The 27,999-nt window shown below is 47.2% G+C and overlaps 1 protein-coding gene across 1 annotated transcript; it reads right to left on the bottom strand.

The window, feature by feature from the left end:
* Position 1: 1 nt before the first annotated feature.
* Positions 2-27,979, bottom strand: DNAAF1 (dynein axonemal assembly factor 1). Its single transcript, XM_032614063.1, has 12 exons — positions 27,844-27,979; positions 25,286-25,421; positions 24,743-24,834; positions 22,890-23,111; positions 22,585-22,751; positions 19,260-19,381; positions 10,090-10,256; positions 8,416-8,673; positions 4,196-4,305; positions 2,579-2,635; positions 1,346-1,718; positions 2-511 (listed from the first exon to the last, which is right to left on the bottom strand). Exons 1-12 carry the CDS (start codon positions 27,977-27,979, stop codon positions 426-428), a joined length of 1,926 nt encoding a protein of 641 aa, XP_032469954.1. The 3' UTR covers positions 2-425.
* Between the last annotated feature and the right edge of the window lie 20 nt (positions 27,980-27,999).

Here is a 27,999-nt window from a genome sequence, read left to right as displayed (position 1 = left end):
GAGTCTTGCAGGGAACACACCCCCTGGGAATGACACAGGGCCCTGGGGCGGGACCTAGGTTTCTGATCACGCGTGAAGAGAGGAATGGTCCTTGTCTCGGGTACCTGATGAAGTGAATCACGTGTGACTCGCTGGACATGAAATAATCCAATAACATAGGGACTTGCGTGGGTGCTAAAATGTTTACCGTGCTCAAGGGAGACATTCACAGTTACATGGTTTATACTGCAAATAACCGGGGATTGTGTTAGGCTTTGAGAGCAGGGAGCACAGTGCCATCCATGTCCAGGGCCCTGCGCGCCCGCAGTAACTGCAACTCTTTGAAGGGAAGGGGAGCCCAGCCCAGGGAGTGACCTGCCCCTGCTGGGGGGTCAGGCCAGGGCCTGTCCCTGTTAGTCCAAGAGCAGAGGGGCTGCCTTTGTGGCTCAGTCCCAGTCTTCTCTGGCCCTGGGCTCCGGGCGCTTCTCAGGCTCCACCTCAGACTGGGCTTCACCCTTTTCCGGGCTGTTTCCTAAAGAGCCAGGAAATGGGTAAGTCGGTATCCTTGGGAAGTGTGGCCAGCCCTCACCCCTTCCCGTGTGCAGGCTCGGTGTCCTCGGGAAGTGCGGCCAGCCCTCACCCCTTCCCGCGTGCAGGCCTCAGGGCGGCCACGCGAGCTGGTGTTCAGCAAGAAGCCTGGCTGCCATCCAGTGTGGATTACAGCGGGAGTCGTCTGTGTTCAGCAGGCTCCCCGAGTTGGATACCCGGAGGCACAAAGCTGAACACAGAGCTACCGCCGGTGCGCTTGTGACCAGCAAGCACTAGCCAGCTTCCCCCAAAGTGCTTCTCCCTGGTCATGGGCACAGGCCCCAGCGCCAGGCCGGCGGGCACGTCGGGGTGTGGCTTTACCGGTCCCACCCAGCCAGGCACTGTGGGCGCCGTCCCCGCCTGCTGAAGCTCCCTTCCCGGCCAGCAGCATCTCACAGTCATTCATCCCGGTCCTGGGCCTTCATGTGGACGACCCACCCCCTCCGGCCAGCTGTCACCCTCATTTTGTCCCATATTCCCAGCTGCGGTATCACCGGTCCCCTCCTTCCCTCAGCAGCCTTGGTCTGGAAGGGCCAAGGATGGGGAAGGTCGGGGAGGGGGTCAGTCTGGCAGCTCCTTGGCCCCGGCCGGCGACTTAGGAACATGCTCTAGCGATCTCCGTGGTCTCTGGAGAGGTCGTGAGTGACCCGCTCTGAGAACACGGGATTCCTAGGGCAAAGGCCCAGGTGGCCACCCGCTCTGGGTTTGGGTGGTCCACAGTCCATTTCCCCCTGAGAAGCTTTTGGCCCCTGTAGCCTTGAAAGTTGGGTGACAGTACCTGGAGGGGAGGCCAGAAGCAGGTCCCCATGCCTGTCCTCACTGCACGGGGCTGGCGCGGCTTCCCTTTTGCAGGCTGGGGGCCAGGGTGGTTGCCCTGAAGGCTCGTCATCGTCCAGCTCCTGAATCAGTGGGCGAGGGGCCTTGGTGTCTCTCCTGCGGGTTGCCAAGTCCCTCTCTGCTGCTGCTTTGAATATGCCGGTAAAGGGCGTCTCTGTCTCGGCCTTCCTGGAGGTGTCCTTGGAGACTGCAAATATACTGGAAAGGGGGTCTGTGGATGCGTTTTCCAGCACTGGGAGTGAGGTGTAGTCTAGTTCAGGGTCACTGTCGTCACTCAGGCTCGAGATGGCTGTAATCTTTGGAAAGCACATCTTCTGTTAGAAGAAAAAATGTATTTGAACATTTCTGTTTTCACAGTAGTCTCTAAAATGCACGATGCTAATTCGGCTTTTTTAATCTATCACACTGTGGGCCCGAGGGAGCACAGCACTCGCTGCTTGAAAGTCGGGCCTCAGGATGGACACTCCTTGGCAGCCCTCTGTGAGCCCTGGAGGCCATGGTGAGCTCTGCAGCCAGGTCTCCACTCCCTCGGGTCCACGGCCCTCGCCCACTCTGTTCCTGCTGCACCAACACGCTCCTGGGTCCCTGAATTGTTCATCTGTGAGCCTTGGCTTCTGACGGGCTCCACCTTCACCTGGCCACCTAGTCGTGCTTTGGAGGTCAGGCCCCCACGGAACTGTGGTCCCCTGTCTGTGTCCCTCCTTCGATGACGAGCTCCTGCCCTGAGATTACACCTTAGGCTTCCCTCTCCTTGGGGCTCCCGGGGCTGGCCCACGCTGGCTCTCAGTACCGCCAGAGGGAGGAGGATCGGGTCACCTTGGGAGAGGTCCCCATAGGGCTTTCTATGCTCTCCTCCCTCCCTTCCCCTGCCCATGTGTTGCTGTGGTACAGACATTCACTAGATGAACATACGGATACATCAAAAGGATAGAAAAAATGTTCAGATAATTACATACAGAACATGATTATTAAAAATCAGTGATAAAAGATCTGTTCGAAAAAACCGAAGTGGGTAGTTGTGAAACCTCAGAGAGGGGAGCAGCAGTAAACAGCCGCATTTCCTTAGGTGAGGTGAGGAGGCTTCAAGCACAAAGGGCATGCAGCTTTCCGAGACACTTGGTCAGTGACAGGGCTGGAAGGGAAGGTGGGGCTGGGGGCATGTGTGAGAGGTCACCTTGTGCTGGTCTCCCGGAGATCCGCCTGCATCCACGTCTTCCAAGTCAGGCAGGTCCTGGAAGAGAAAACGATCCCCGTCAGCAGGAGGGCACGCTCCCAACGCCCAGTCCACGGGACAGATGCGGCCGCACAGCCAACCAAGCCTGCGCTACGTGCTCGGAGTGTGGAGGGGCCCGCGGAGTGACCCAGACCACTCAGGCCACGTGCACGCTCGAAACACACGCACGAGGCAACACCAGGTACCTGGATCTGATCAGTGAAAGAGATTTGCAAGGTGTGACATGTTTCAGAAATTTCCACCTCTTTCTCCACTTCACTTTGGTGTTACTCGCCCCGTTCATCTTGGGGAGACGTACCTCCTACACACAGATTTGTCTTAGGACTCTGTGGCATAAAACGAGTCTATTTTGGACCTCCCCCAGACTAGGGGGGGGTTTCTGTTTTGTGTTGTGTATCGGGGTATCTCCATCTATAGCACCCCGTCCAGCGTGTGAAGCAGGCGCGGGCTGTGGTTAGCTGTGTGGGCTCTGGAGCCACGCTGCCTGGCTGTGAAGCCTCGGGCAAGTTGTTTAACCTCTGTGTTTCTCAATTTCCTCATCTGTAAAATGGGGATGACAATGGTACCTATGTCTTAGAGTTATTGGAAGGGTTAAATCAATCGATAACAAGATGCGTTTAAAATAGTGCCGGACAAAGAGGAAGGTCAGTACCAGCTTAGTGTTGGGGTCCTGTATACGGTCAGTTATCAAATGTTAGGGAAGAATTGCCCACTTTTGTTTTTGTCATATGTATATGCAGGCCCAGAAAACCAGAAACCCACTCTGAATATTGGCTGTACTCAGTTGAACACTTATTGAGCCACGTGAAATTGTGAGGTTGGGAATGAAACACCCGTGTAGGAGTTTATAGAAGCGGGCGAGGGCAGGCGAAGCTGCACACAGGCTTGAACAGAAGGAGCTCACTCGTGGGCAGAGAGGCGGGCCGTCCTCCGGGCGAGCAGGGTGTGAGGCTACAGGTGGGGGGCGCCGGCCCCCACCCCTCGCCCCACCAAAGCACCGTTCCCGGGGGTCATGGCAAAGTGTGTACGTCCCCAGAGACCCATTCCTGTGGGCACAGCATGTCAGACTGTTATCAGAGCGGAAGGGCTTCAGGGAGGAGGGCCGTGCTCCGGGCCGTGATCAGTCCCAAGGTCAGGCGGCCCCTCACTGAACAAGCCCCAGGGGGCGGGCCGCTGGACAGTCAGGCCAGGAAGACGGGCAGCTGTCCACAGAGGGAGAGGCTCGCCAGACGGAGCTGCGCTCAGTGTAGCTTCCTCGGGGAAAACACGGCAAGAGTTTTGTAGATGTAGTTCAAGGGGACTCAGCCTGGGCCATCACTTCTCAGTCTTGAAGGGGCACAGGCACAGATGCCCCTGGGGGAGGGCTTATTAACTGCAGGTCCTGAGCAGTGGGTCTGGGGTGGGGCCCGGGGTTCCGCCTTCTGAGCAGCCCTCAGGGGAGACCATGCCTGCTGGCCCAAGGGCCACACTCTGGGCAGCGAGGATTTGGCAGTTTTGTGCCTGATCTGACACCGGCTGTACCGCAGATACTTCTCTGCAGATGCACCAATTACGCACATCGATGAAGAGCTTCTCCTTCGTCTCCAGTCTGATGGCTTCCAAATCTTCAGCTCCACAGAGCTCTGTACCTGATGCACTTTCAGTGGCCACCGTCTGGGGAGCTGATTCTAAGGAACAACAAAGAGTTATATTAATCTTGGAGTTAGTTTCATACACGGTGGACAGACGGGTAAACCTGAGGTTAAGGCGATTCCAAGAGGAAGGACAAAGCCCTTGGGTCCGAAAGCCTCCAGCCCCTGTGACAGGAGCTGCGAGAATCCCAGGTTAGGACAAGATTATGTCTGAAAGGAAAGGGAGACAGCCGCCCCCCTTCTGGAGCCTGGAGATGGAAGCACCAGCCAGGAATCTGTGAAGAAAACGCAGGAACCTTGGAAAAGGCATGATTGATGGGCCAGGAGATGAAGAAAGAAAGGCCGTGGTGCCAAAGGCCAAGTTTCACAGCCCCTCCTGCTGCACGAGCGTCAGGGAGACCTGTGAAGTCACTGCAGGGTTGCCTGTGGAACGTGGAGTCCAGACAGGGCTTGTCTTCCTCCCCCAGGGCCCTCCTATCCTGCCCTCTGCTTCCTCTCCAGTCTCCGTGGTTAAAGATGAATGGCCCCGCTCTGCTCACAACACGCAGGTCTGCTGTCCGCCCTGAGGACTGGCCGCGCCCAGTTTGACTCGAGAGCCACATTGGGGCACCCGTTTAGAATGAAACAAGGGGGACTTACCTGGTGGCGCATTGGTTAAGAATCCACCTGCCAGTGCAGGGGACACGGGTTCAGTCCCTGGTCCGGGAAGATCCCACGTGTCGCAGAGCAGCTAAGCCCATGCACCACAACTACTGACCCTGCTCTCTAGAGCCCGTGAGCCTCAGCTTCTGAACCCGCGTGCCACAACTACTGAAGCCCGTGCGCCTAGAGCCCGTGCTTCATGACAAGAGAAGCCACCGCAATGAGAAGCCCGCGCACTGCAACCAAGAGTAGCCCCCGCTCGCCACAACTGGAGAAAACCCGCGCACAGCAACGAAGACCCAAAGCAGCCGAAAATAAATAAATAAAATAAAATAGGCAAAGTAGATAAATAGACGTTAAAAAAAAGAATGATATAAGGAAGTGGGCAGGGGCTTCCGGGGCTGCTGTGGACGATCCCAGACCCACGTCCCAGGCCCGGTTTGCCGTGGTCTCTCCCACTTGGCTGTGCCCGTGGCTTCGCAGCTTCTAATTACGACAGTAGTCTGCTTCCCCTCCAACCAGCCCTTCCCCCGGACCCCTGTGTCCTGCTCGTGGCGCCGTGGCGTCCAGCTTCCCAGCCAGCAGAAGCTTCTAGTCCAGGCAGCTGCCAAGACCCTTTGTTTCCTAAAACCTACCTGCCTAGGCTTTGTGTGCCGGGAAAAGGCGAGGCAGGGAAGAGACTAGTTGTCGGGTGTGTTCCTCACGTTGCCTCATGCGATCCACGGCAGAGACCGTTCCCACTTCGCAGGGGCTAGAACGGGCTCCGAGAGGTTTTGTGGCTTGCCTGAGGTGTCCCAGCCGGTTAAGGGGCTGGACTTGGGTTTGACCTCAGGGTGTCTGTCTAGAAAATTCGCTGCCTCGCCTGTTCACAGAGTGTTTTAGTGAAATGCGTGAGTCATCCTCTGTGCCGTTTTGGTGACCACTGGAAGGAAGCTAAGGCTCCCCTAGACAGAGTGTCATCAGATAGAGATGGGAAACGTGTGTCTCCGTGACGGTATGCGCTCACATCACGTTTCCCCTGGTCCTGTTTAGACTCAACATCGGGATGGGGAGCTATTCAAGCCTCCGAGCCCTGACTCGGTCCCCAGGCAGCCTTCCCTGGTTCCCGACTCCATGATGAGAGAGGATGAGCCCAGGGAACATAGCAAAGCTGCTCGTACTGTTTATCTCCTAATTTCCTGCATCCTTCACGAGGCCTCGTGACTTGTAAGGGAAGACTGTGCGCCATGCAAGAAAGCTAAATGGAAAAGTGATTTTTTAAAAACAGGTGGCTTTTATATTTAGATTTGCTTTTCTTGGGGTTGAGTAACTTGCGTGGAAGAGAGACCTCCTTGTTCTGACAGCCCAGCTCCCCTCTTGGGACTCAGGACGCCCAGAGGGTTTAGCTCAGTAGGGAGGGGACTATGGGGGAGGGGTGGGCAGCAAAGGCCGTTGGGGCTTAAAAGCAGGGAGGATGGCAGTGAATCGAGGTGGAGACCAGCTTGGTCTGTGCGGGCAGATCTGGCTTCAGTTCTGCCCCACTATCACTCGCTCTGTGATGTGGAGCAGGTTACTTCACCTCTCTGAGCCCCAGTTGCCAACTCAGTAACATGGGTTACTCGTGAGAGCACCTGATCGTGGGATTTTGGGGGAGGCTAAGCTGGAAGTCACGGCCTTGGCTGACACGTTAGATAAACATCTGGCTGCGCCTCCCTCTTCCGACCTGCCGCAGATTGCCAGCTCCTCGTTAAATGTGCCCTCCTTCGTTCAGGAAGGCAATTGACGGTTTCACTCATAGAAAACTCTGCTTCTAGGCTAGGTGCGGTTTCAAGACAAAAAACTTACCGGAGGGGGAGTGAGGATGCAGGCAAAACCCTGTATCTGGGTCTCAGAATACACGTGCCAACACCTACATCAGTAGTTCAGAGGATGCTCTTTTCCCCGTGTGTTTAATACATGATGAGTGCCCCTTTTAAATAACTAACAAAACCTATAACATCGCCATCTGTGGGAAGCTTGAGGGAAAACGTGACCCTTGTCTAGTAGAAATTCTCTCCCAGAAACCAAGGAGTGCTCAGGTCTTGGAGGGTCTACAATCCCATCCAGCAAAGTGGTGCCAGAAGCCACAGGAAGCAGGGCTTCAGTGCCTCCCAAGGGAAATTAAATCAAGACAAGTCACGCTTCTCACAGATGCCTTCCAGCTGCAGTCTCATGGCAAAGTCAGAAGAGGAGCGGAGCTGCAGCCACCAGACAAGTGTGAGGAGGGCGTCAGAGGGATGGGCGGGGCATGTCCCCTCCCCGGGAGCCTGTTCTCCCCGCGGCGGTGGCTGTTTAGATCCCACACACTTTCCTGCTCCTTCCCTGCTCTCTGCCCACTGCTCCTGCCTCACCTGCTGGAACCCCTGGGGACTTCATGAGCTCCAGCATCCCTGATGGGGGCCAGGGCCATGGATGTCAGTACAGTCACAGGTCACCTCACTCCCTACACCACCCCTCCTTCCGAAGGTGCGTTTCTATTTCCCACAGACGTCTTGTCAAAGACTGTAGGCTACAAGATACATTTTTCAGATGTTACTGAACAAAAGCGGGGTGGGTAGTAAATCCCAGTGAATAATGGAGCACTGATTGGGGGTATGGAGTGGCCAGTAAGGTTTTGAAAAGAATAATTAAAATAGAGCTCAGTTGAGTTCATCTTTGAGGACAGTCTGCCCTGCCATTATCTTCAGCTGGAAGGATAATTCACCCATCTCTGGTGCCCTGGGCTGTGGCCTTTGCCCCCTCAGCAGTCTAGAGACTAGGCTTACTTCGAGGTCTCTCCCAGACAGTGGGGGCCAGACCAGCTGACCTCCCCAGATGCACCTCAAATCCTGCTCAGGCTGGGAACAGAAGGTTCGGGTCCCCCAGGGCTGCACAGACACAGCAGTAATGGGCAGTGTCCAGGGCCGAGTCCTGGGTTTATCTGTTAGTCAGCAGGACCCCAGGAACTTGGCGAGAACCTGCCAGTGGGCTTCCGTTCTAGATCACCGTCATCCACTGTGGTAGCTGTGGCCATGTGCCGGCAGTGTGGCCAGTACTCCTGAGGGGCTGGATTTTAAATTTTATTTAATTGTATCTACTTTTAATTCATTTCAATTGAAAAAATGAAGCAGGCCAAAACAACTTGCTTCTTTTCATAGAGCTGCATTTCACCTTAACCATTCAAAAGTGAGCATGTGAATTGAGATGTGCTATAAGTGGCATAGACAGGCTGGATTTTGAAGACTTAGTGTCAAAAGAGGGAAAGTATCTCATGAATAATTTTATGATGATATAAATTATTATATTTTAGATGTACTGGGTTAGATAAAATACACTGTTAGCGTCTCACCCATTTCTTTGCATCTTGTTGAAGCTGATACTAGAAATGCAGTCCGGGCTGCCCTTGTGGTTCTAGATAACTCACAGACTCAGCAGTCAGAAGTGGAAACCCAAGGCCCGCAGATGGGTGCTGGCCCATCTACACCCCTGTTGTTCTCAACCACCTACCTTCCCAGGCAGCTCCGGGGCTCGGTGGCGGGGCCTTGGCAGGGAGCGCCACTCCTGGCTCCCCGTCAGCATCCACAGGCAGCTCCTCCGGGAGACTCGACTCTACTGACTTTTCTGGGAATAGCTCGTCCTTGGCCTCGAAGCTCTCCTTGACAAACAGCTCCGTCTTCTGCCACCTTTCTCTGTCCTCTTCAGGTGCTTCCTCCCCTTCCACAGTGGCACCCAAGTCCCTGGCACTGTCTGGCGCGAGCATCTCCCCTGAGCAGAAGTCCACAGTGAGCTGGGCACGTCCTGGGAGGACAAGGGGGACCTGCAGTGAACTGCCGGGATGGTCATCAGAGTGCTGTTTAGGTGCTAAATACACGGGCTGAAAGTCCACCAGGGGGATGCCTAGCGCATGCACTGCCGGCATAGGACACAGCCACTAGAAAACTGTGCAGGGGCTCTTAGGAGACGCAGGCTGAGGTATTTGGGGTTAAGGGCCACGATGTCTGCCTTTGCTTTCAAATAGGTCAGCAGAACAGGAAAGACTGTGTGTGTGTGTGTGCCTGTGTGTGCCAAATATTAACAACCATCCGATCTAAACAGACAATTCAGCTGTTCATTTTAACTATTCTTTAAGCTTTTCTAAAAACTTGAAAAATATCAAAACTAAAAGTTGGGAAAAGGGAAATAAAACCATGCTACAGGGGAACATCTATTTTATGGGACTGTACTATTATGCTGATTCAAAAGAGTAGGCAAAAAGCAATATAGCTATGCCAGGGGCTTCCCTGGTGGCACGGTGGTTAAGAATCCGCCTGCCAATGCAGGGGACGTGGGTTCGAGCCCTGGTCCGGGAAGATCCCACATGCCGCAGAGCAACAAAGCCCATGCGCCACAGCTACTGAGCCTGTGCTCTAGAGCCTGTGAGCCACAACTACTGAGCCCATGCACCACAACTATTGAGCCCGCGCACCTAGAGCCCGTGCTCCGCAACAAGAGGAGCCACCGCAGTGAGAAGTCAGTGCACTGCAAAGAAGAGTAGCCCCTGCTCACCCACAGCTAGAGAAAGCCTGCGTGCAGCAACGAAGACCCAATGTGGCCAAAAATAAATACGTTAAATAAATAAATTTATATATATATTTATATAACGTATTTATATAAATAAATACGTTAAATAAATAAATTTATAAATTTAAATAAATTTACGTTAAATAAAAAATTATATATTTATATATAAAAAAGAAAGCAATAGAGCTATGCCATTTTTTTCTATTAAAAAAATACATATGTTTTACATGCGTGGGGAAAAGCCAGGAAATACCCACACTGAATACTGAGTGGTTCTTGCTATGATACTGTTATTACTCTTGCCTTTCTATGTTTTCTATGTGTAGCATATTCACATTTTGTAATTAGGTGAAAAACACTAAATGTCATTTAAAAGCACACATAGAGACTCTGGCTCTTCTACTGGGTGTAAGAGGAGGAAGGGGGTTCCTACTTAATAAGGTGCCCTGAGCACCGTCCTTGCATGAGGTCAAGGGCAGATGGATCTGCAGGTACGTGAACGAATGGTCCCCACCCCCCACCCCCCACCCCCAATCCCTGAGATGAAAGACTGTGAGTGCAACAGCCCAGATTTTTAATCTAAACGGAGCTCGGGGTCCTCCTTGTGTCTCAGGCATGCACCTTGTTCTTGGCTTGCTTTCTGCTGTTTCCTCTCCTCAGCCTGGCGCTTGATTGCGGCTAAGGCCTCAATGCTGTCTGTGATCTTCTTCCGCTCTCTGCTCTCCCACTGCTGTCTCTCCTCCTGCTCAGCTTTGTACCCTCCTCGTGCCCAGGCCTCTGCACAAGCTCTGTTTAGGAGTATTAAAAACAAAAAACAAAGAAACAAGAACACCCCAGAAATCGGGGAGGTTTGAATTGTCACAGGTTCGAAGTAAATCCAAAACATATACTATCTGACCAAACTTGCACATCTTCCCCAAAATCAAACTAAAGGCACAGGACATAGGACTGCAAGGATACGTATTAACACGTGCACAGTTTTACTCTGTAAAGTCTAATGGTTTGCAAAGCCTTCTGGATACGAGGCCAAGAGCACAAGTGACAAAGAAAAAAATAGAGAAATTGGACTCCACCAAAGTTAAAAATGTGTGTCATGCAAAGAATACCATAAATAAAAGGCAACCCACAGAATGGGTATGCAAATCATATACCTGGTCAGGGGGTTGTATCTCGAATATATAAAGACCTATTGCAACTCATTAATACAAAGATGACTTAAAAACGGGAAGAGGTTAAAAGAATGAGAAGACAAACTGTACTGGGAGAAAATATCTGCAAGAAAGATAACTGAAACATGGCTTGTATCCAAAACATACAAAGAACCATTAAAACTCAAAAATGAAAAAACACACATTTTAAGAAGTGGGCAAAAGAACTGGACACCTCACCAAAGAAGATAGGCAGGCGGCAAGTAAGCTCATCATCGTAGGACATCAGCAAAGTGCACATTAAACCAATGAGATGCCACTTGACACTCAACAGAACAGCTAACATCCAGAACGCTGACAACACCAAATGCCGGGAAGGATGTGCAGCGACAGGAATGCTCCTTCATTGCTGGTGGGAATGCAAAATGGCGCAGCCCCATGGAAGACAGCTTGGCAATTACAAAGCAAACAATCTTACATAGAATCCAGCAATCGTGCTCCTAAGTATTTACTCAAATGAGTTGAAAACAAATGTCCACACACAAAACCCTGCACACGAACATTGATAGCAGCACTGTTCACAACAGCCAAAAAGTGGAAGCAACCCAAATGTCCATCAACTGATAGATAAAGAAAATGTGGGCTGAGATAGCCTCATCCACCAGAGGGCGGACAGCAGAATCAAGAACTACAATTCTGCAGACTGTGGAATGCAAACCACAGTCACAGAAAGACAAGATGAAAAGGCAGAGGGCTATGTACCAGATGAAGGAACAAGATAAAACCCCAGAAAAACAACTAAATGAAGTGGAGATAGGCAACCTTCCAGAAAAAGAATTCAGAAAAATGATAGTGAAGATGATCCAGGACCTCAGAAAAAGAATGGAGGCAAAGATCGAGAGGATGCAAGAAATGTTTAACAAAGACCTAGAAGAATTAAAGAACAAATACCTAGAATAATTAAAGAACAAACAGAGATGAACAATACAATAACTGAAATGAAAAATGCAGTAGAAGGAATGAAGAGCAGAATAACTGAGGCAGGAGAATGGATAAGTGACCTGGAAGACAGAATGGTGGAATTCACTGTCACAGAACACAATAAAGAAAAAAGAATGGAAAGAAATGAGGACAGCCTAAGAGACCTCTGGGACAACATTAAACGCGCCAACATTCACATCATAGGGGTCCCAGAAGGAGACGAGAGAGAGAGAAAGGACCCAAGAAAATATCTGAAGAGATCATAGTCGAAAACGGCCCTAACATGGGAAAGGAAATAGCCACCCAAGTCCAGGAAGTGCAGAGAGTCCCAGGCAGGATAAACCCAAGGAGAAACATACTGAGACACACAGTAATCAAACTGACAAAAATTAAAAACAGAGAAAAATTATGAAAAGCAACAAGGGAAAAATGACATTTAACATACAAGGGAACTCCCACAAGGTTAACAGCTGATTTCTCAGCAGAAACTCTATGAGCGAGAAGGGAGTGGCATGATATATTTAAAGTGATGAAAGGGAAGAAACTACAATCAAGATTACTCTACCCGGCAAGCATCTCATTCAGATTTGATGGAGAAATCAAAAACTTTACAGACAAGCAAAAGCTAAGAGAATTCAGCCCCACCAAACCAGCTCTACAACAAATGCTAAAGGAACTTCTCTAAGTGGGAAACACAACAGAAGACAAGAACCTACAAAAACAACACCAAAACAATTAAGAAAATGGTAACAGGAACCTACGTATCGAGAATTACCTTAAATGTGAATGGATTAAATACTTCAACCAAAAGACACAGGCTTGCTGAATGGATACAAAAACAAGACCCATATATATGCTGTTTACAAGAAACCCACTTGAGACCTAGGGACACATACAGACTGAAAATGAGGGGATGGAAAAAGATATTACATGCAAATGGAAATCAAAAGAAGGCTGGAGTAGCAATACTCATTTCAGATAAGATAGACTTTAAAATAAAGAATGTTACAGGAGACAAGGAAGGACACTATATAATGATCAAGGGATCAACCCAAGAAGAAGATATAACAATTATAAATATATATGCACCCAACATAGGAGCACCTCAATACAGAACGCAGCTGCTAACAGCTTTAGAGAGGAAATCGACAGTAACACACTAATAGTGGGGGACTTTAACACCTCACTTATACCAATGGACAGATCATCCTGACAGAAAACTAATAAGGAAACACAAGCTTTAAAAGACACAATAGGGCTTCCCTGGTGGCGCAGTGGTTGAGAGTCCGCCTGCCGATGCAGGGGGCACGGGTTCGCGCCCTGGTCTGGGAAGATCCCACATGCCACGGAACGGCTGGGCCCGTGAGCCTGCATGTCCGGAGCCTGTGCTCCACAACGGGAGAGGCCACAAGAGTGAGAGGCCCGCGTACCGAAAAAAAAAAAAAAAAAAAAAAAAAAAAAAATAACACAATAGACCAGATAGGTTTAATTGACATTTACAGGACATTCCATTGGGAAACAGCAGATTACACTTTCTTCTCAAGTGCACACGGGACATTCTCCAGGATAGATCACATCTTGGGTCACAAATCAAGCCTCAGTAGATTTAAGAAAATTGAAATCATATCAAGCATCTTTTCTGACCACAATGCTATGAAATTAGAAATGAATCACAGGGGAAAAATGTAAAAAATACAAACACATGGAGGCTAAACTATACGTTACTAAATAACCAAGAGATCACTGAAGAAATCAAAGAGGAAATCAAAAAATACCGAGAGACAAATGACAATGAAAACACATGATCCAAAACCTATGGGATGCAGCAAAAGCAGTTCTAAGAGGGAAGTTTATACCAATACATGCCTACCTCAAGAAACAAGAAAAATCTCAAATAAACAATCTAACCTTACACCTAAAGGAACTAGAGAAAGAAGAACAAACAAAACCCAAAGTTACTAGAAGGAAAGAAATCATAAAGATCAGAACAGAAATAAATGAAATAGAAACAAAGAAAACAATAGCAAAGATCAATGAAACTAAAAGCTGGCTCTTCGAGAAGATAAACAAAATTGATAAACCATTAGCCAGACTCATCAAGAAAAAGAGGGAGAGGACTCAAATCAATAAAATTAGAAATGAAAAAGGAGAAGTTACAACAGACACCGCAGAAACACAAGGCATCCTAAGAGACTACTGCAAGCAACTCTATGCCAATAAAATGGACAACCTGGAAGAAACGGACAAATTCTTAGAAAGGTATAACCTTCCAAGACTAAAGCAGGAAGAAATAGAAAATATGAACAGACCAGTCACAAGTAATGAAATTGAAACTGTGATTAAAAATCTTCCAACAAACAAAAGTCCAGGACCAGATGGTTTCACAGGTGAATTCTATCAAATATTTAGAGAAGAGCTAACACCCATCCTTCTGAAACTCTTCCAAAAAATTGCAGAGGAAGGAACACTCCCAAACATTCTATGAGGCCACCATCACCCTGATACCAAAACCAGACAAAGATACTACAAAAAAAGAAAATTGCAGACCAACATCACTGATGAATATAGATGCACAAATCCTCAACAAAATACTAGCAAACAGAATCCAACAGCACGTTAAATGGATCATACACCATGATCAAGTGGGATTTATCCCAGGGATGCAAGGATTCTTCAGTATATGCAAATCAATCAATGTGATACACCATATTAACAGATTGAGGAAGAAAAACTGTATGATCATCTCAATAGATGCAGAGAAAGCTTTTGACAAAATTCAACACCCATTTATGATAAAAACTCTCCAGAAAGTAGGCATAGAGGGAACGTACCTCAACATAATAAAGGCCATATATGACAAACCCACAGCAAACATTCTCGATGGTGAAAAACTGAAACCATTTCCTCTAAGATCAGGAACAAGACAAGGATGTCCACTCTCACCACTATTATTCAACATAGTTTTGGAAGTCCTAGCCACGGCAATCAGAGAAGAAAAAGAAATAAAAGGAATACAAATTGGAAAAGAAGTAAAATTGTCACTCTTTGCAGATGACATGTTACTATACATAGAAAATCCTAAAGATGCCACCAGAAAACTACTAGAGCTAATCAGTGAATTTGGTAAAGTAGCAGGATACAAAATTAATGCACAGAAATCTCTTGAATTCCTATATACTAATGATGAAAAATCTGAAAGAGAAATTAAGGAAACACTCCCATTTTACCATTGCAACAAAAAGAATAAAATGCCTAGGAATAAACCTACCTAAGGAGACAAAAGCCCTGTATGCAGAAAACCATAAGACACTGATGGAAGAAATTAAAGATGATACCAACAGATGGAGACATATACCATGTTCTTGGATTGGAAGGATCAATACTGTGAAAATGACTATACTACCCAAAGCAATCTATAGATTCAATGCAATCCCTATCAAATTACCAATGGCATTTTTTACAGAACTAGAACAAAAAATCTTAAAACCTGTATGGAGACACAAAAGACCCTGAATAGCCAAAGCAGTCTTGAGGGAGAAAAACGGAGCTGGAGGAATCAGATTCCCTGACTTCAGACTATATCGCAGAGCTACAGTAATCAAGACAATGTGGTACTGGCACAAAAACAGAAACATAGATCAATGGAACAAGATAGAAAGCCCAGAGATAAACGCACGCACCTATGGTCAACTAATCTATGACAAAGGATGCAAGGATATACAATGGAGAAAAGACAGTCTCTTCAGTAAGTGGTGCTGGGAAAACTGGACAGCTACATGTAAAAGAATGAAATTAGAACACTCCCTAACGCTGTACACAAAAATAAACTCAAAATGGATTTGAGACCTAAATGTAAGAGTGGACACTGTAAAACTCTTAGAGGAAAACATAGGAAGAACACTCTTTGACATACATCAAAGCAAGATCTTTTTTGATCCACCTCCTAGAGTAATGGAAATAAAAACAAAAACAAAAAAATGGGACCTAATGAAACTTAAAAGCTTTTGCACAGCAAAGGAAGCCATAAACAAGACGAGAAGACAATCCTCAGAATGGGAGAAAACATTTGCAAACGAATGAACAGACAAAGAATTAATCTCCAAAATATATGAACAGCTCATGCAGCTCAATATTAAAAAAAAACAAACAACCCAATCCAAAAATGGTCAGAAAACCTAAATAGACATTTCTCCAAAGTGGACCTACAGATGGCCAAGAGGCACATGAAAAGCTGCTCAACATCACTAATTATTAGAGAAATGCAAATCAAAACTACAATGAGGTATCACCTCACACCAGTTAGAATGGGCTTCATCAGAAAATCTACGAAGAACAAATGCTGGAGAGGGTGTGAAGAAAAGGGAACCCTCTTGCACTGTTGGTGGGAATGTAAACTGATACAGCCACTATGGAGAACAGTATGGAGGTTCCTTAAAAAACTAAAACTCGAACTACCATATGACCCAGCAATCCCACTACTGGGCATATACCCAGAGAAAACCATAATTCAAAAAGACACATGCACCCCAATATTCATTGCAGCAGTATTTACAGCAGCCAGGTCATGGAAGCAACCTAAATGCCCATCGACAGACAAATGGATAAAGAAGATGTGGTACATATATACAATGGAATATTATTCAGCCATAAAAGTGAACGAAATTGGGTCATTTGTAGAGACGTGGATGGACCTAGAGACTGTCATACAGAGTGAAGAGTCAGTCAGAAAGAGAAAAACAGAAAAACAAATATCGTGTATTAATGCATATATGTGGAATCTAGAAAAGCGGTACAGATGAACCAGTTTGCAAGGCAGAAATAGAGACACAGATGTAGAGAACAAACATATGGACGCCAAGGGGGGAAAGCGGTGGGGTGCGGTGGGGGGATGAATTGGGAGATTGGGATCGACATATACACACTAACATGTATAAAATGGATAACTAATAAGAGCCTGCTGTATAAAAAAATAAAATAAAATGTGGGCTTTCCAAATGGAATATTATTTCACAGCATTATTTTGGAAGTATTTACTGACACTGGCTGCAATGTGGGTGAACCTTAAAAATCTGCTCAGTATAAGAAGCCGTTCACAAAAGACCACATACCGTATGATTCCATTTACAGGAAATGCCCAGAATAGGCAACTCCAGAGAGATAGAAAGTAGATTTGCGGTTGCCAGGGGCTGGCAGAGAGGGGTTGGGGAGTGACTGCTAATAAGTAAGGGTTGCTTTTGGGGGTGATAAAAATATTCTAGAATTGATTGCGTGGTGTGGTTGGACAACTCTGTGAACATACTAAAAAACCACTGAATTGTACACTTGAAATGGCTGAACTGTTCTAGGGGCTGGGGATACAGCAGGTAACAGATGACATCGCTTGCTCTGTTAGAGCTGCCCTTTTATGGGGAAACAAGTAAGTCAGAGGCAGATGTGTCTTGAGAAATCAGGCTGAAGAGACAGCAGGTGGAAGTGGCAAAGGTGCTACTTAGGTGGTCAGTCATGGAGATCTTTAGAAGATGACAGGTGAGCAGACACCTGCAAACACCTGTGAAGAGCATCACAGGTGGAGAGAACGTCAAGGGCCCAGTATGGCCCAGTGTGGAACGGCTAGAGAGTGCTGGAATGAGGCTTCAAACCCAGGTGAACCCAACTCCTGAAGAGAAGTCATGCTGCACCGTCCAGGGCGGGGGGGTCTCCCTGCTGAGGGCCCAGCTCAGGTTCCCATTTACACTTTCCTGCTGGTCGGCACTGCCGCAGTGTGGAGATTCACAATCCTCTGGGACGGCCTCTCCCGCTGGTTCCCTCCTCCTACCAGCTGGTACCTGCTTAAGTCCCACGTGATACTAACAGATACTCACAAGGACCCCGCGGTCGGTATTGTCCCCACCTTCCAGATGAGGAACCTGAAGCTGGGGAGGTTGGCGTTCAGCCACGGGCAAAGGACCCGCAGCTGCAGAGCTGGGCTTGGAGGTCTGCCCGCAGGCCCTGCCCTTCCGCCGTCGCCCTGAACACCCAGGGCTCGGTGCTGGGGAAACGGATGCATCTCGGCCTGAGTGCCCAGAAGCAGGGATCCTAGTTCTCTTATGTGGTCCAAGTGGAGGCTCCCCCTTCCGATTGAAATCTGTGTTAGTTTGACTAAAATATGTGAGTTCAAAAACATACTACCAGCTACGTTTCTTTTTAAGTGTTGGAAAATTCAGATTTGCACTTCCCTTCAGGCCATCCCAGTTACTGAAGTTTTATTCTAAGCTGGAATGAATGAATAGTGGCCTCAGTCAAAAGGTAAATTAAGGGAATTTCCTAGAAATCCAGTGGTTAGGACTCTGTGCTTTCACTGCCGAGGGCGAGGGTTTGAGCTCTGGTAGGGGAACTAAGATCCCGCAAGCCACGAGGCGCGGCCAAAAAGAAAAAAAAGGTAAATTAAAAACCCAGATAAAAGCAGTGATGGGGCTTCCCTGGTAGCGCAGTGGTTGAGAGTCCGCCTGCTGATGCAGGGGACACGGGTTCGTGCCCCGGTCCGGGAAGATCCCACATGCCGCGGAGCAGCTGGGCCTGTGAGCCGTGGGCGCTGAGCCTGCACGTCCGGAGCCTGTGCTCCGCAACAGGAGAGGCCACAACAGTGAGAGGCCCGCGTACCACAAAAAAAAAAAAAAAAAAGCAGTGATGATATACATGGCAGTCCTGGGTTCAATATTCTTGATATGCAAAGAGCTCTTATGAATCAGTAAGAAAAAGCATCCCCCCAAAACGGAACTGGGAAGAAGTCATGAATGCAGTACTCATAGAGAAGGAAACATAAATGCCCGACAAAGGTAGTAAAAATGACCAACTTCATCAGTTACCCAAAAATGCAAATTTAAAACGAGGTACTGGGACTTCCCTGGTGGCGCAGTGGTTAAGAATCTGCCTGCCAATGCAGGGGACACAGGTTCGAGCCCTTGTCTGGGAAGATCCCACGTGCCGTGGAGCAACTAAGCCCGTGCGCCACAACTACTGAGCCTGCGCTCTAGAGCCCGTGAGCCACAACTACTGAAGCCCTTGTGCTAGAGCCCGTGCTCTGCAACAAGAGAAGACACTGCGATGAGAAGCCCACACACCGCAATGAAGAGTAGCCCCTGCTCACCGCAAATAGAGAAAGCCCGCACGCAGCAACAAAGACCGAATGCAGCCAATAAATAAATGAATAAAAATTAAATAAATAAATAAAGCGAGGTACCACCTTCACTCATCAATTGGCCTGGCAAAGGTTTTGTTTTGTTTTTTACATGGCTGTGTCTGGCGAAGTTATAAGTTGATACAAACATTCTAGAAAACAATTAGAACATATTTAAAAATACCTTTTAAAAGTCTCAAACCACAGTCTTTACCTTTAATCCAATAATACAACTCAGGGTTCCATCCTAAGGAAATAACCGGCCATGAGATCAGAGACTTATATAGAAGGATAATTATCAAAGGATTATGAAAAATCTATGAACAAGTGCTCAAAAACAGGGAATTTCCTATTAAAAACAATCATGTAAGCCATTAAACCTATTTCACTGAAATATTTAATGATGTGTGGAAATGCTCAAAAATCAGAAATTTTTAAAAGTTTAATATTGAGTATGCTCAACTATTACCTATTAAGTATGATCAAAAGGCTTTTTGCTTCCTTACCTGTCCTTTGGAAAAACTGGTCTGTCATCCAGGTATGTTAAATGTTTTAGTCGAACAGTGACTGTCCTTCGATAATTAGGGATGTTCCTAATCACTGGGTTTCCCATCAAATTCAGTACACGCTGGAAGCACACAGGCAGAACCACATTAATCACTGAAAAATGGAGGCGATTAAAACATTTAATATGTGCAGTGCTGTGAAGATAAATAAGTAAACAGGGAGTGTTTACATCAAATCATGAAGACGACATCAGAGAAGGCAGAGGCTTTCATTGTTTCTGTGCCATCAGAACTGTCCCGAGAATTGGGCAGCGCTTTCTTCTATTACACTTGAACTTCAGATCCTAAATCTCACTGACCTTCCAGAACAATACTGGAAAACACTTCCTGAGGCCTTTACCCTAGGGCAGTGATTGCATTAGTTTTGCTGGCCCAATCTCTTTTACTGAAATTAATCTCCAATTGATCATTTTCTGTCCTTCTCAGCCAGGACCCATTTTAAGAAAATGTACACAGCAGCTAGACAGATAAGAAGTGGTGACTGAGGGCATAGGATGCAAAGTGCCTGCTTATCTACTTCCAAGCTTATAGGTCTCCTGGATGTCAAGTCGGGACCAGGAAAGGGAGACACAGCAGTGCCAGTGCGCCGTCCTCACCCCTCTTTAAATATTGTCACCTCCCCTCCTGCCGATGAAACTCAAGAAGGTGAATGGTCAAGGTGACATGTGGGTGAAACATTTAACATCGGTTTGCCTGAACTGGTGAAATGTTTTTCATATCCAAAGTGATTTTTCTTGTTCAGGAAAATAAATATACTGGTTCAAGTGACCTGTTCTGTGGGGCTGAGTGGGGGGAACAATGTGTCCCAGGGGCAGGGACTAAAGGGCTGCGTGTGTATGGAGAATGTAAAAGCCATCACAAAACAACCACGAGGCAGACTGTTCTTGTTATGGGTTGAATTGCTTCCCCCCAGCAAACTCATATGCTAAAGTCCTAACCCCCAGCGCCTCAGAATGTGACTGTATTTGGAGACAGAGTCTTTGAAGAGGTGATTAAGATTAAATGATGTCATTAGGGTGGGGCATGATCCAATAGGTCCTTGTAAGAAGAGGAGATTAGGACACAGAGACACACACCGAGAAGGCCATATGAGGACCCAGAGAGAAGATGGCCATCTACATGCCAAGGAGAGAGGCCTCAGGAGAAACCAACCCTGCTGACACCTTGACCTCGGACTTCTAGCCTCCAGAATCATGAGAAAATAAATTTCTGTTGTTTAAGCCACTCAGTCTGGTACTTTGTTATGGCAGCCAGGCCAAAAAATGGTATTATAATACAGCTTTATATTATCCCCATATACTGGTGATAATATAAATTCTAAATTAGTCTTTGGTGACAGTCTGCTCTACAGATTGGTTTTCTGGGTTTTTTGGGGGGGGGTTTTTTGTTGTTTTTTTTTGCGGTACGTGGGCCTCTCACTGTTGTGGCCTCTCCTGTTGCGGAACACAGGCTCCGGACGCACAGGCTCAGCGGCCATGGCTCACGGGCCCAGCCGCTCCGCGGCATGTGGGATCTTCCCGGACCGGGGCACGAACCCGTGTCCCCTGCATCGGCAGGCGGACTCTCAACCACTGCGCCACCAGGGAAGCCCTACAGATTGTTCTTGAACTATGATTTGCTTACTGTTTTTCTTTAAATGGACTTACTTTTTCCTTCTTATCCATACCCTAAGCAGTAAACAGTGAACTCAAGTTTTTTGTGTGCTATTTGGAATATTTTTTCCTAGTTCACATGACAACACATATATACTAAAAAGCAAGGAAGTCATTGAAGGCTGCTGGAGTGGAGTCCAAAGGACACAGGAGCCACCTGGAGGGGTTGACACAGGCCAGAAGATGGGACCATTCAATCACCCCAAATTAAAATGACAGCAAGGGTTAAGTCATATCAAATACTGTATCTATAAATCTTTGTGTTCACGATGATAACGTGAACCTTTAGAGGTTCAACCTCATTGTCACCTTTAGAGGTTCCTACGTTCTTGACTCATTTCTCTGAAAAGGAATACATAAAAAGAAAAAAAACCCAAGCATTTATCCTAGCTTTTTCTTTCTTTTTTAAAAAAATATTTATTTATTTGGTTGCACTGGGTCTTAGTTGTGGCAGGTGGGCTCCTTAGCTGTGGCTCACGGGCTCCTTAGTTGCAGTTCACTGGCTCCTTAGCTGTGGCATGTGAACTCTGAGTTGCGGCATGCATGTGGGATCCAGTTCCCTGACCAGGGATCAAACCCAGGCCCCCTGCGTCGGGAGCGTGGAGTCTTACCCACTGCGCCACCAGGGAAGTCCCTATCCCAGCCTTTTCTATATGGACTTTATATTAGGGAGGCATGAATGGATGAGCAGAACTGCTCTTTGTGGAAGCATTCCAGCTAATAGGTGCAGAAGGAATAAGAGACTTAGAATACGGTCACTGTGTGACCCCTAATGAAATGACACATGGAGGCAACATGCATCGGGAGCTGCAGAAGTGATCGGGGAAGGGGTGATGAGGGACTTCATGAAGGCTGGATCTGGTTGACAGCAGCCAAACGCACGAATCAAGCTTAAAGTTACAAAACGAGAGGCGACCAGACTTACAGGTGCCCTGACTGATGCAACAGCGAACCTCAAAGTTAGATTCTGAGCCTGGATCTGATCAGGTCTCTGGCTCCACCATCATTTTACAAGAGATACTGGGGACAGCAGAACACGTTAAACCACACCATGAGGACGTAGTCAACTGAATCCAGGATGTGGCTGACAACCAGAGGAGGGACCCGGTTTCTTCTACAGATTTATGGTGTGTGTGTGTGTGTGTGTGTGTGTGTGTGTGTGTGTGTGTGTGTGTGTGTGAAAACAGCCAAGGGGAGACTGTGATAGATCAAGAGATTTGAGAGATGCATAATCCAAGTGTGATGTGTGGGTCTGGTTTGGATTTGCAAAACCCAACAGTCAAAGCACATTTTTGAGACAAATGGGGAGCACTGAATATGGACTGGTTATTAACTGTCCTTCTGATAATATTTTAGATATAATAATAGTATTGTCATGATGCTTTTAAAAAGTCCTTATCTGTCAAGAATACACACTGAAATATCTGTGGGTGAAAGGATACGGCATCTGGCATTGAAAACACTCCAGCTAAAAATACAGAGAGGAAAACAAAGTGTGATGGGTGTGAAGAAATCAGGGAGAAAGGAAGGGGGAAGGGGGGGGGAAAGAGAAAAGAGATCTGCTGTCTACAGAACACAAGATAACGCAAGTTGTGTGCGTGTGCGTGTTTTACCAAGTGGGGCATGCTCTCGAGAATACTCAGGATCTCTGGGTCACTCAGCTGGTTGTGGGAAAGGTCAAGGACACAGAGTTTCAAACATTCCTTGAGATGCTGAACGTCTTCCACGGTCTCTAAGTGGTTGTGGGCCATCTGGAGCGTGTTGAGGACCGGCAGGCAGGCTGGAAGGGGAGGTCGGCAGAAGTAAGCGACACGGGTGGAAAAGAATGTTAAGGACCTCCGCTAGGAAATGGTGGTGGACGCGGGGGCCTAGAGAACGCCCCACCCCGCCCCGCCCCGCCACGTCAGGGCCTTCTTACAGAGGTTTTCAATGGTCTTGATGTAATTGTTGCTGATGTTGAGAGCATCCAGTTTCTGCAGAGGTTCTAGGTTCTCGATCTTATGGAGCAAGTTCACTTGCAAGAAGAGGCATCGCAGTTCCGTTTGGGCCTCTAGGTTCTCGATTTTCTGTATTCCGTTGCACTCCAGCCAGAGACAACGCAGCCCTGTGTACTCTTCCAAGTTCTCGATGCGGTCAAAGCCTAGTGGGGAGGAAGGGGGAGTGGGTTAAGCTTCTACACACTCAGAGGCACAGGGGTCACCCTCTTTTCTGCCTATCTTCCCAGCATCCACATGTCCTTCCTCAGTTACACCACTGCCTCTTGGGAGGGACATCCCTGTCCTGATACTACCCCATGGCTCTCTGCAGGGAGCTGGTCACGCTTAGCCAAGTGGAGCCAACCTTCATGAATCCTGGGGAACTTTGCTGGCTCCATTGGAAAGAGGTAACTTTCTGCTAGAATTGCCAGCCTGGTAGGGTGGAGCCTAACACTGAAGCAGCCACCTTTCCTTCTCGCCTGGGAGTGGGGAGAGGTGAGGGGTGACCTGTCTGAAGTGAATGAGCACAAGGGAAAGCACGGCCAAGGAAAGGGGAGAAACAGCCTCGTGAAGATATGCGGTAAGCACCAGGATGGATCCAGCTGTACCTGAAGCCAGTCCAAACTTCGGGTCTGGTTTTACAGTATTTTTCAGTTTTATGAGCCACATTTAAGGTGAGGAGAACAAACATTTTTGTTTCCTTGAGTGACTCATTATAGATTTGTAATTCACGGTGCACCTGCTATTACCAAAACTTTTTCAGAGTCATTTGTTTTGTTGCCTGAAAAGTTTTAACCAAAAGTTTTTATTAGAAAAGGGTAATAGCAACCATGAGGCAGAACCACCCAGCTAAGCCATTCCCAGATTCCTGACTCTCAGAAACAGTATCAAATAGTGATAATTTTTTAAGTTGGTAAGTTTGGGGATAATTTGTTAGGCAGCAGTAGATAATATAGGCATATCTCTCTCCTAATTCTTCTGCCTGTCTGATTCTTTTTACTTGGTCTAACCCACTGGGTCTTCTTCTTCTTCCCACCTCTTAAATATTGGTCCTCTGGGGGCTGCCCTCCTAAGTCATCTTATCACTGTTACGCCTAGACATTGGGTGGAGGATTTTGGAGGGGGCAACGTGGAGGTGAGGAGACCAGTTAGGGGTCGTTCCACACCTTTACAGTAGTTGTGCTGCTGGAGCCCTCCGTGAATCTCCCTGGTACAGCGTGAACCTCCTCACGGTGGCCGCCCTGTCCCCCAAGACACCAAAAGCATCTTTACCATATCCGTCTCTGTATCTTCAGCACTTGCCCGGCACACAGAAGGCTCTCAGTAAACATTTACTGAACAAATGAACATAAAGATGGTCTGATGAAGCAGGGTGGCCATCCCAAGTTCAGCATGAAGTTAGGAGTTATCACTCTGGTTCCTCATTGCTAGAATAGCCCTGTCTATGAACCTGAACTTAAGTTTATGTGTGATACTGGACACCGACACAGTCCTTCACAACGTAACCCTCCCAAGCCCAAAGTATTTACAAGTAGCTACTGGCTCGAAAAAGTATGAGTCCTTTAGCAAATATAAATAAAAGATACCAACGTGTTTCCCTTGAACCCGTATTAACTCCAGTCACGTAAGACTTTTTCTTCAAAGAAATATTATTGCTTTTCCATGCATCTCCACTAAACTCTGAAATTTCTACTTAAATATAAGTTAAGAACACCAGATGATCCCTCCAAGTAATTCTTAACACCACTAGAGTCTTTCCACCTGACATGAGGTAGCGCCTCCACCAGACCCTTACCTTTATAGTGTAAATACAGCGTATCGTTCAGTGCTGGGGTAATATAAAGCTTGTGCTGCTTGCACAGTTTTTGCAGAAATTTTTTAGTCATTCTGTTGAATGAAAAACATGAACAAGAAAGTTATTTCAATTTGTCAGCTGTAAAATATATCCCATAAATTCTTTGCCACACCCATTCCGTCCACAAATTCCACAATATTCTATATGCCCGATGACTTTGTTTACAGCTTTCAAGGCCTCATCCAATATTGTGACTTTCAGCCTTCTCAAAAACTGCAAAGTGTGTTCTAATAGAAATACCTTCGTGTCATCAAGAACTACTAATGTTTCTCTCTCTCCAGGTCCAGCATTAAAGTTGTATAGAGTGTGGTTAGTTAAGCCACAGAGCACGCCATCCTGCCTCTGCCACTAATCCTCAGACGTGGGGCCGACTATTTAATCTCTATGAGCCTCGATTTCCTTATCTGGACAAAGGGGTGATTGTAACATCCACCTCAGTGGGTAAAAGCGTCGTGCTGTGAGTGGCAAGAGCACACCACGTACCTGGGGCCACGATCTTCTTTGTCATCTCTTTGCTGTGCTAAGTGACCCTCTGACCAGCTATCACCACTGTGTTTCTGCTCGTTGAGGTAGGAAGTGTCCGAAGGACCCAAGCATGTTTCCTTAGGATCGTTAATTTCTGTAAAATAAAGAGATTGGTTCTATAGAGATCGAGAAATGTATAAAAAATGTCCCCCAGTTTCAACTTGATGAGTAACTGTCTGCTTTTAGGATGGAACCGGTACTCTTTAAACGTATCACAGTGATTTTCAAAGCACTGATAAGGGACTATGAAAATTTCACTTCTAGGCAGATCTTTGATAAAACCTCTTGTACAGCTGGACACGGAGACGTGTGCGAAGTTATTCACTTCTGCATTACTTGTAACAGCCAAAACCTATTATCAATGCAGATGTTCATCCATAGGGACTGGTTAAATAAGGCAACAGATTATTATTCTGCCTTGGAATAGAATGCACTGGAGCTATGTCAATCAATATGGATAATTCTCAGAAACACATATGGAGTGAAAAAAGCAAGTTTCGTAATAAGCACAGGATATCATTTACATAAATCAAACCCACACAAACCTATGCTATGCATTGTTTAAGGACACATTTTAGATAGATAGATAGATAGGATAGGAAGAGAGAGAGACAGATGAGATTGAAAGAACCCACACAAAATTCTGGAGGTGGGGAGAAGGGAATGGGGCTAGGAATAGAGGTGGGGTAAGGCAAAAAACATCAAATTTATCTGAAATGTTTTATTTCTTTAAAAAAAGACTTGAGGGGGCTTCCCTGGTGGCACAGTGGTAGAGAGTCCGCCTGCCGATGCAGGGGACACGGGTTCGTGCCCCGGTCTGGGAAGATCCCACATGCCGCGGAGCGGCTGGGCCCGTGAGCCATGGCCGCTGAGCCTGCGCGTCCGGAGCCTGTGCTCCGCAACGGGAGAGGCCACAACAGTGAGAGGCCCGCGTACCGCAAAAAAAAAAAAAAAAAAAAAAGACTTGAGGTACATATGATTAAAATGCTAATCATTTTCAATTCTTGGTGGTGATACATGGGTGTTTGTTATAATGTTCTCTGTTCTTTTAAAAAAGTTCTCAAAACAGGAGGGAGGAGCAAGATAGAGGTAGGGGATTAAGAAATATAAACTACCATCTATAAAATAAATAAGCTACAAGGGTGTATTGTACAGCAAAGGGAATACAGCCAATATTTTATAGTAACTGTAAATGGAATATAATCTATAAAAATTTTGACTCATTACGTTGTACACCTAAACTAATATAATATTATAAGTCAACTATACTTCAGTTTTTAAAAAAAGCTCTCAAAAAACACACAAGAAGAAACAAAAATTATGGGAATATCTTTGGTAGAAAGAAAATGAACACGCTCAAATGCACTTATTTCTTTTTAAAGGTCAATTAAAATTGGCTGATTCAAATGCACTTAATCTTAAGGGCTGTTTGCTGCTGCTCTCTGGGTGTCCCTGTGGCCTACCGAATGAGATTAAACACTCCGTGTGTGGGACTGTATCTTATAATTTCCCATTTCCCACTGCATATAATGCCTAGCCACAAGAGGCACCAGATAAAGGTTTGTGGAATAAAGACTAGGCGCTCAATATACATAATAATTGATTGGTTATATTAATAACAAGAACTGCCATTTATTACTGGCCCAATGTATGCCAGACACTCTAATTATAACTATCTCGCTTGCAAAAGAGGAGACTGCCCTATAGAGAGCTTAAGCTCTGGGCAAACAGCCATAAAACCGGCAAGTTGCAGAACGGTAGGGTGAACCCAGCAGGAGTGGCTTCAAACCTGTGTCTGTGCACAGAGCAACATGGCTTCCCTACAGCAACTCTTACAGGGCTTGCCTGGACAGTCAATGCGCAAGATATATTTGTTGGCTGGGTTCAAAACATGAGACACAAATCAAGTAGTTTCTTTACCAGTCACTAAAAAGTTTCCCTTACGGTCCAAGCCAAGCAGGAGGGGAGGCTGTTTTCTAAGCCCATTCCGTAAAACTTTGGTGAGGAGTCACCTCAGAAGCACCAGCTCGTCATTCACTCTGTCTACCATAGATCAGGCACTGGACCGGACACTGCCAGTTCAATCAGGATGTCCTGCCCTGACATAGCTTGCCATCTAGAGGGGGAGAGAGCCTTTGATCTTACATGGTGACGGCAAAACATTAAAAAGTTGGGCGGTGGGGAGAATGGTGTGTTCAGTGAGGGCTTGGGCTCTGGAGTCAGACTGTCCAGGCGTGAGTCTCTTCTGTCATTGACTGGCTTAGGGTAATCTGTTTGGAGCAAGTTCTATAACCTCTTTAAGTTCCAGGTTCCTCATCTGTATGAAACGGGGAGAGGAGCGCCTACCGCAGAGGGAGGGTGTATGGCTCGAATGCAGTGAGCGCACTGCACGCATCGTTTAGTAAGTGTCGGCCGCCATTATTATTATTACTATTACTGCTGGCTGTGAAGACTAGGTGTGTGGTGCTGGGCGCAGCCCGTCGCCCCCCTCGCCTCCCTGGGGCGGCTGTCGGCACCTTCCTTGCGGCCCCCTTGGCCTGCGTTCCCGTGGTCACCCGCCGACTCCTCCACGGCTGGCTCCAAGCCCGGCTCCGGCGCGCAGTCCTGCTCCGCTCCCCCGTCCGCCAAGGGCTCCGAGGCCTCGCAGTGCATGTTTATTCTGGAAACACTGA

Source organism: Phocoena sinus, chromosome 19 (assembly GCF_008692025.1).
Source record: "Phocoena sinus isolate mPhoSin1 chromosome 19, mPhoSin1.pri, whole genome shotgun sequence".
NCBI classification, from domain to species: Eukaryota; Metazoa; Chordata; class Mammalia; order Artiodactyla; family Phocoenidae; genus Phocoena; species Phocoena sinus.
The sequence above is the reverse complement of the archived record's forward strand: the minus strand, read 5'-3'. Positions and strand labels throughout refer to the sequence as shown.

Excerpts from the sequence above, each read along its gene's own strand:
- DNAAF1 (XM_032614063.1), bottom strand. The coding sequence starts at position 27,979 with ATGCACTGCGAGGCCTCGGAGCCCTTGGCGGACGGGGGAGCGGAGCAG. Across the intron at positions 19,382-22,584 it reads TCGAGAGCATGCCCCACTTG|CGTGTACTGAATTTGATGGG; the intron begins GTAAAACACGCA and ends GTGTGCTTCCAG. Across the intron at positions 4,306-8,415 it reads CCCCGGAGCTGCCTGGGAAG|AATCAGCTCCCCAGACGGTG; the intron begins GTAGGTGGTTGA and ends GTTGTTCCTTAG.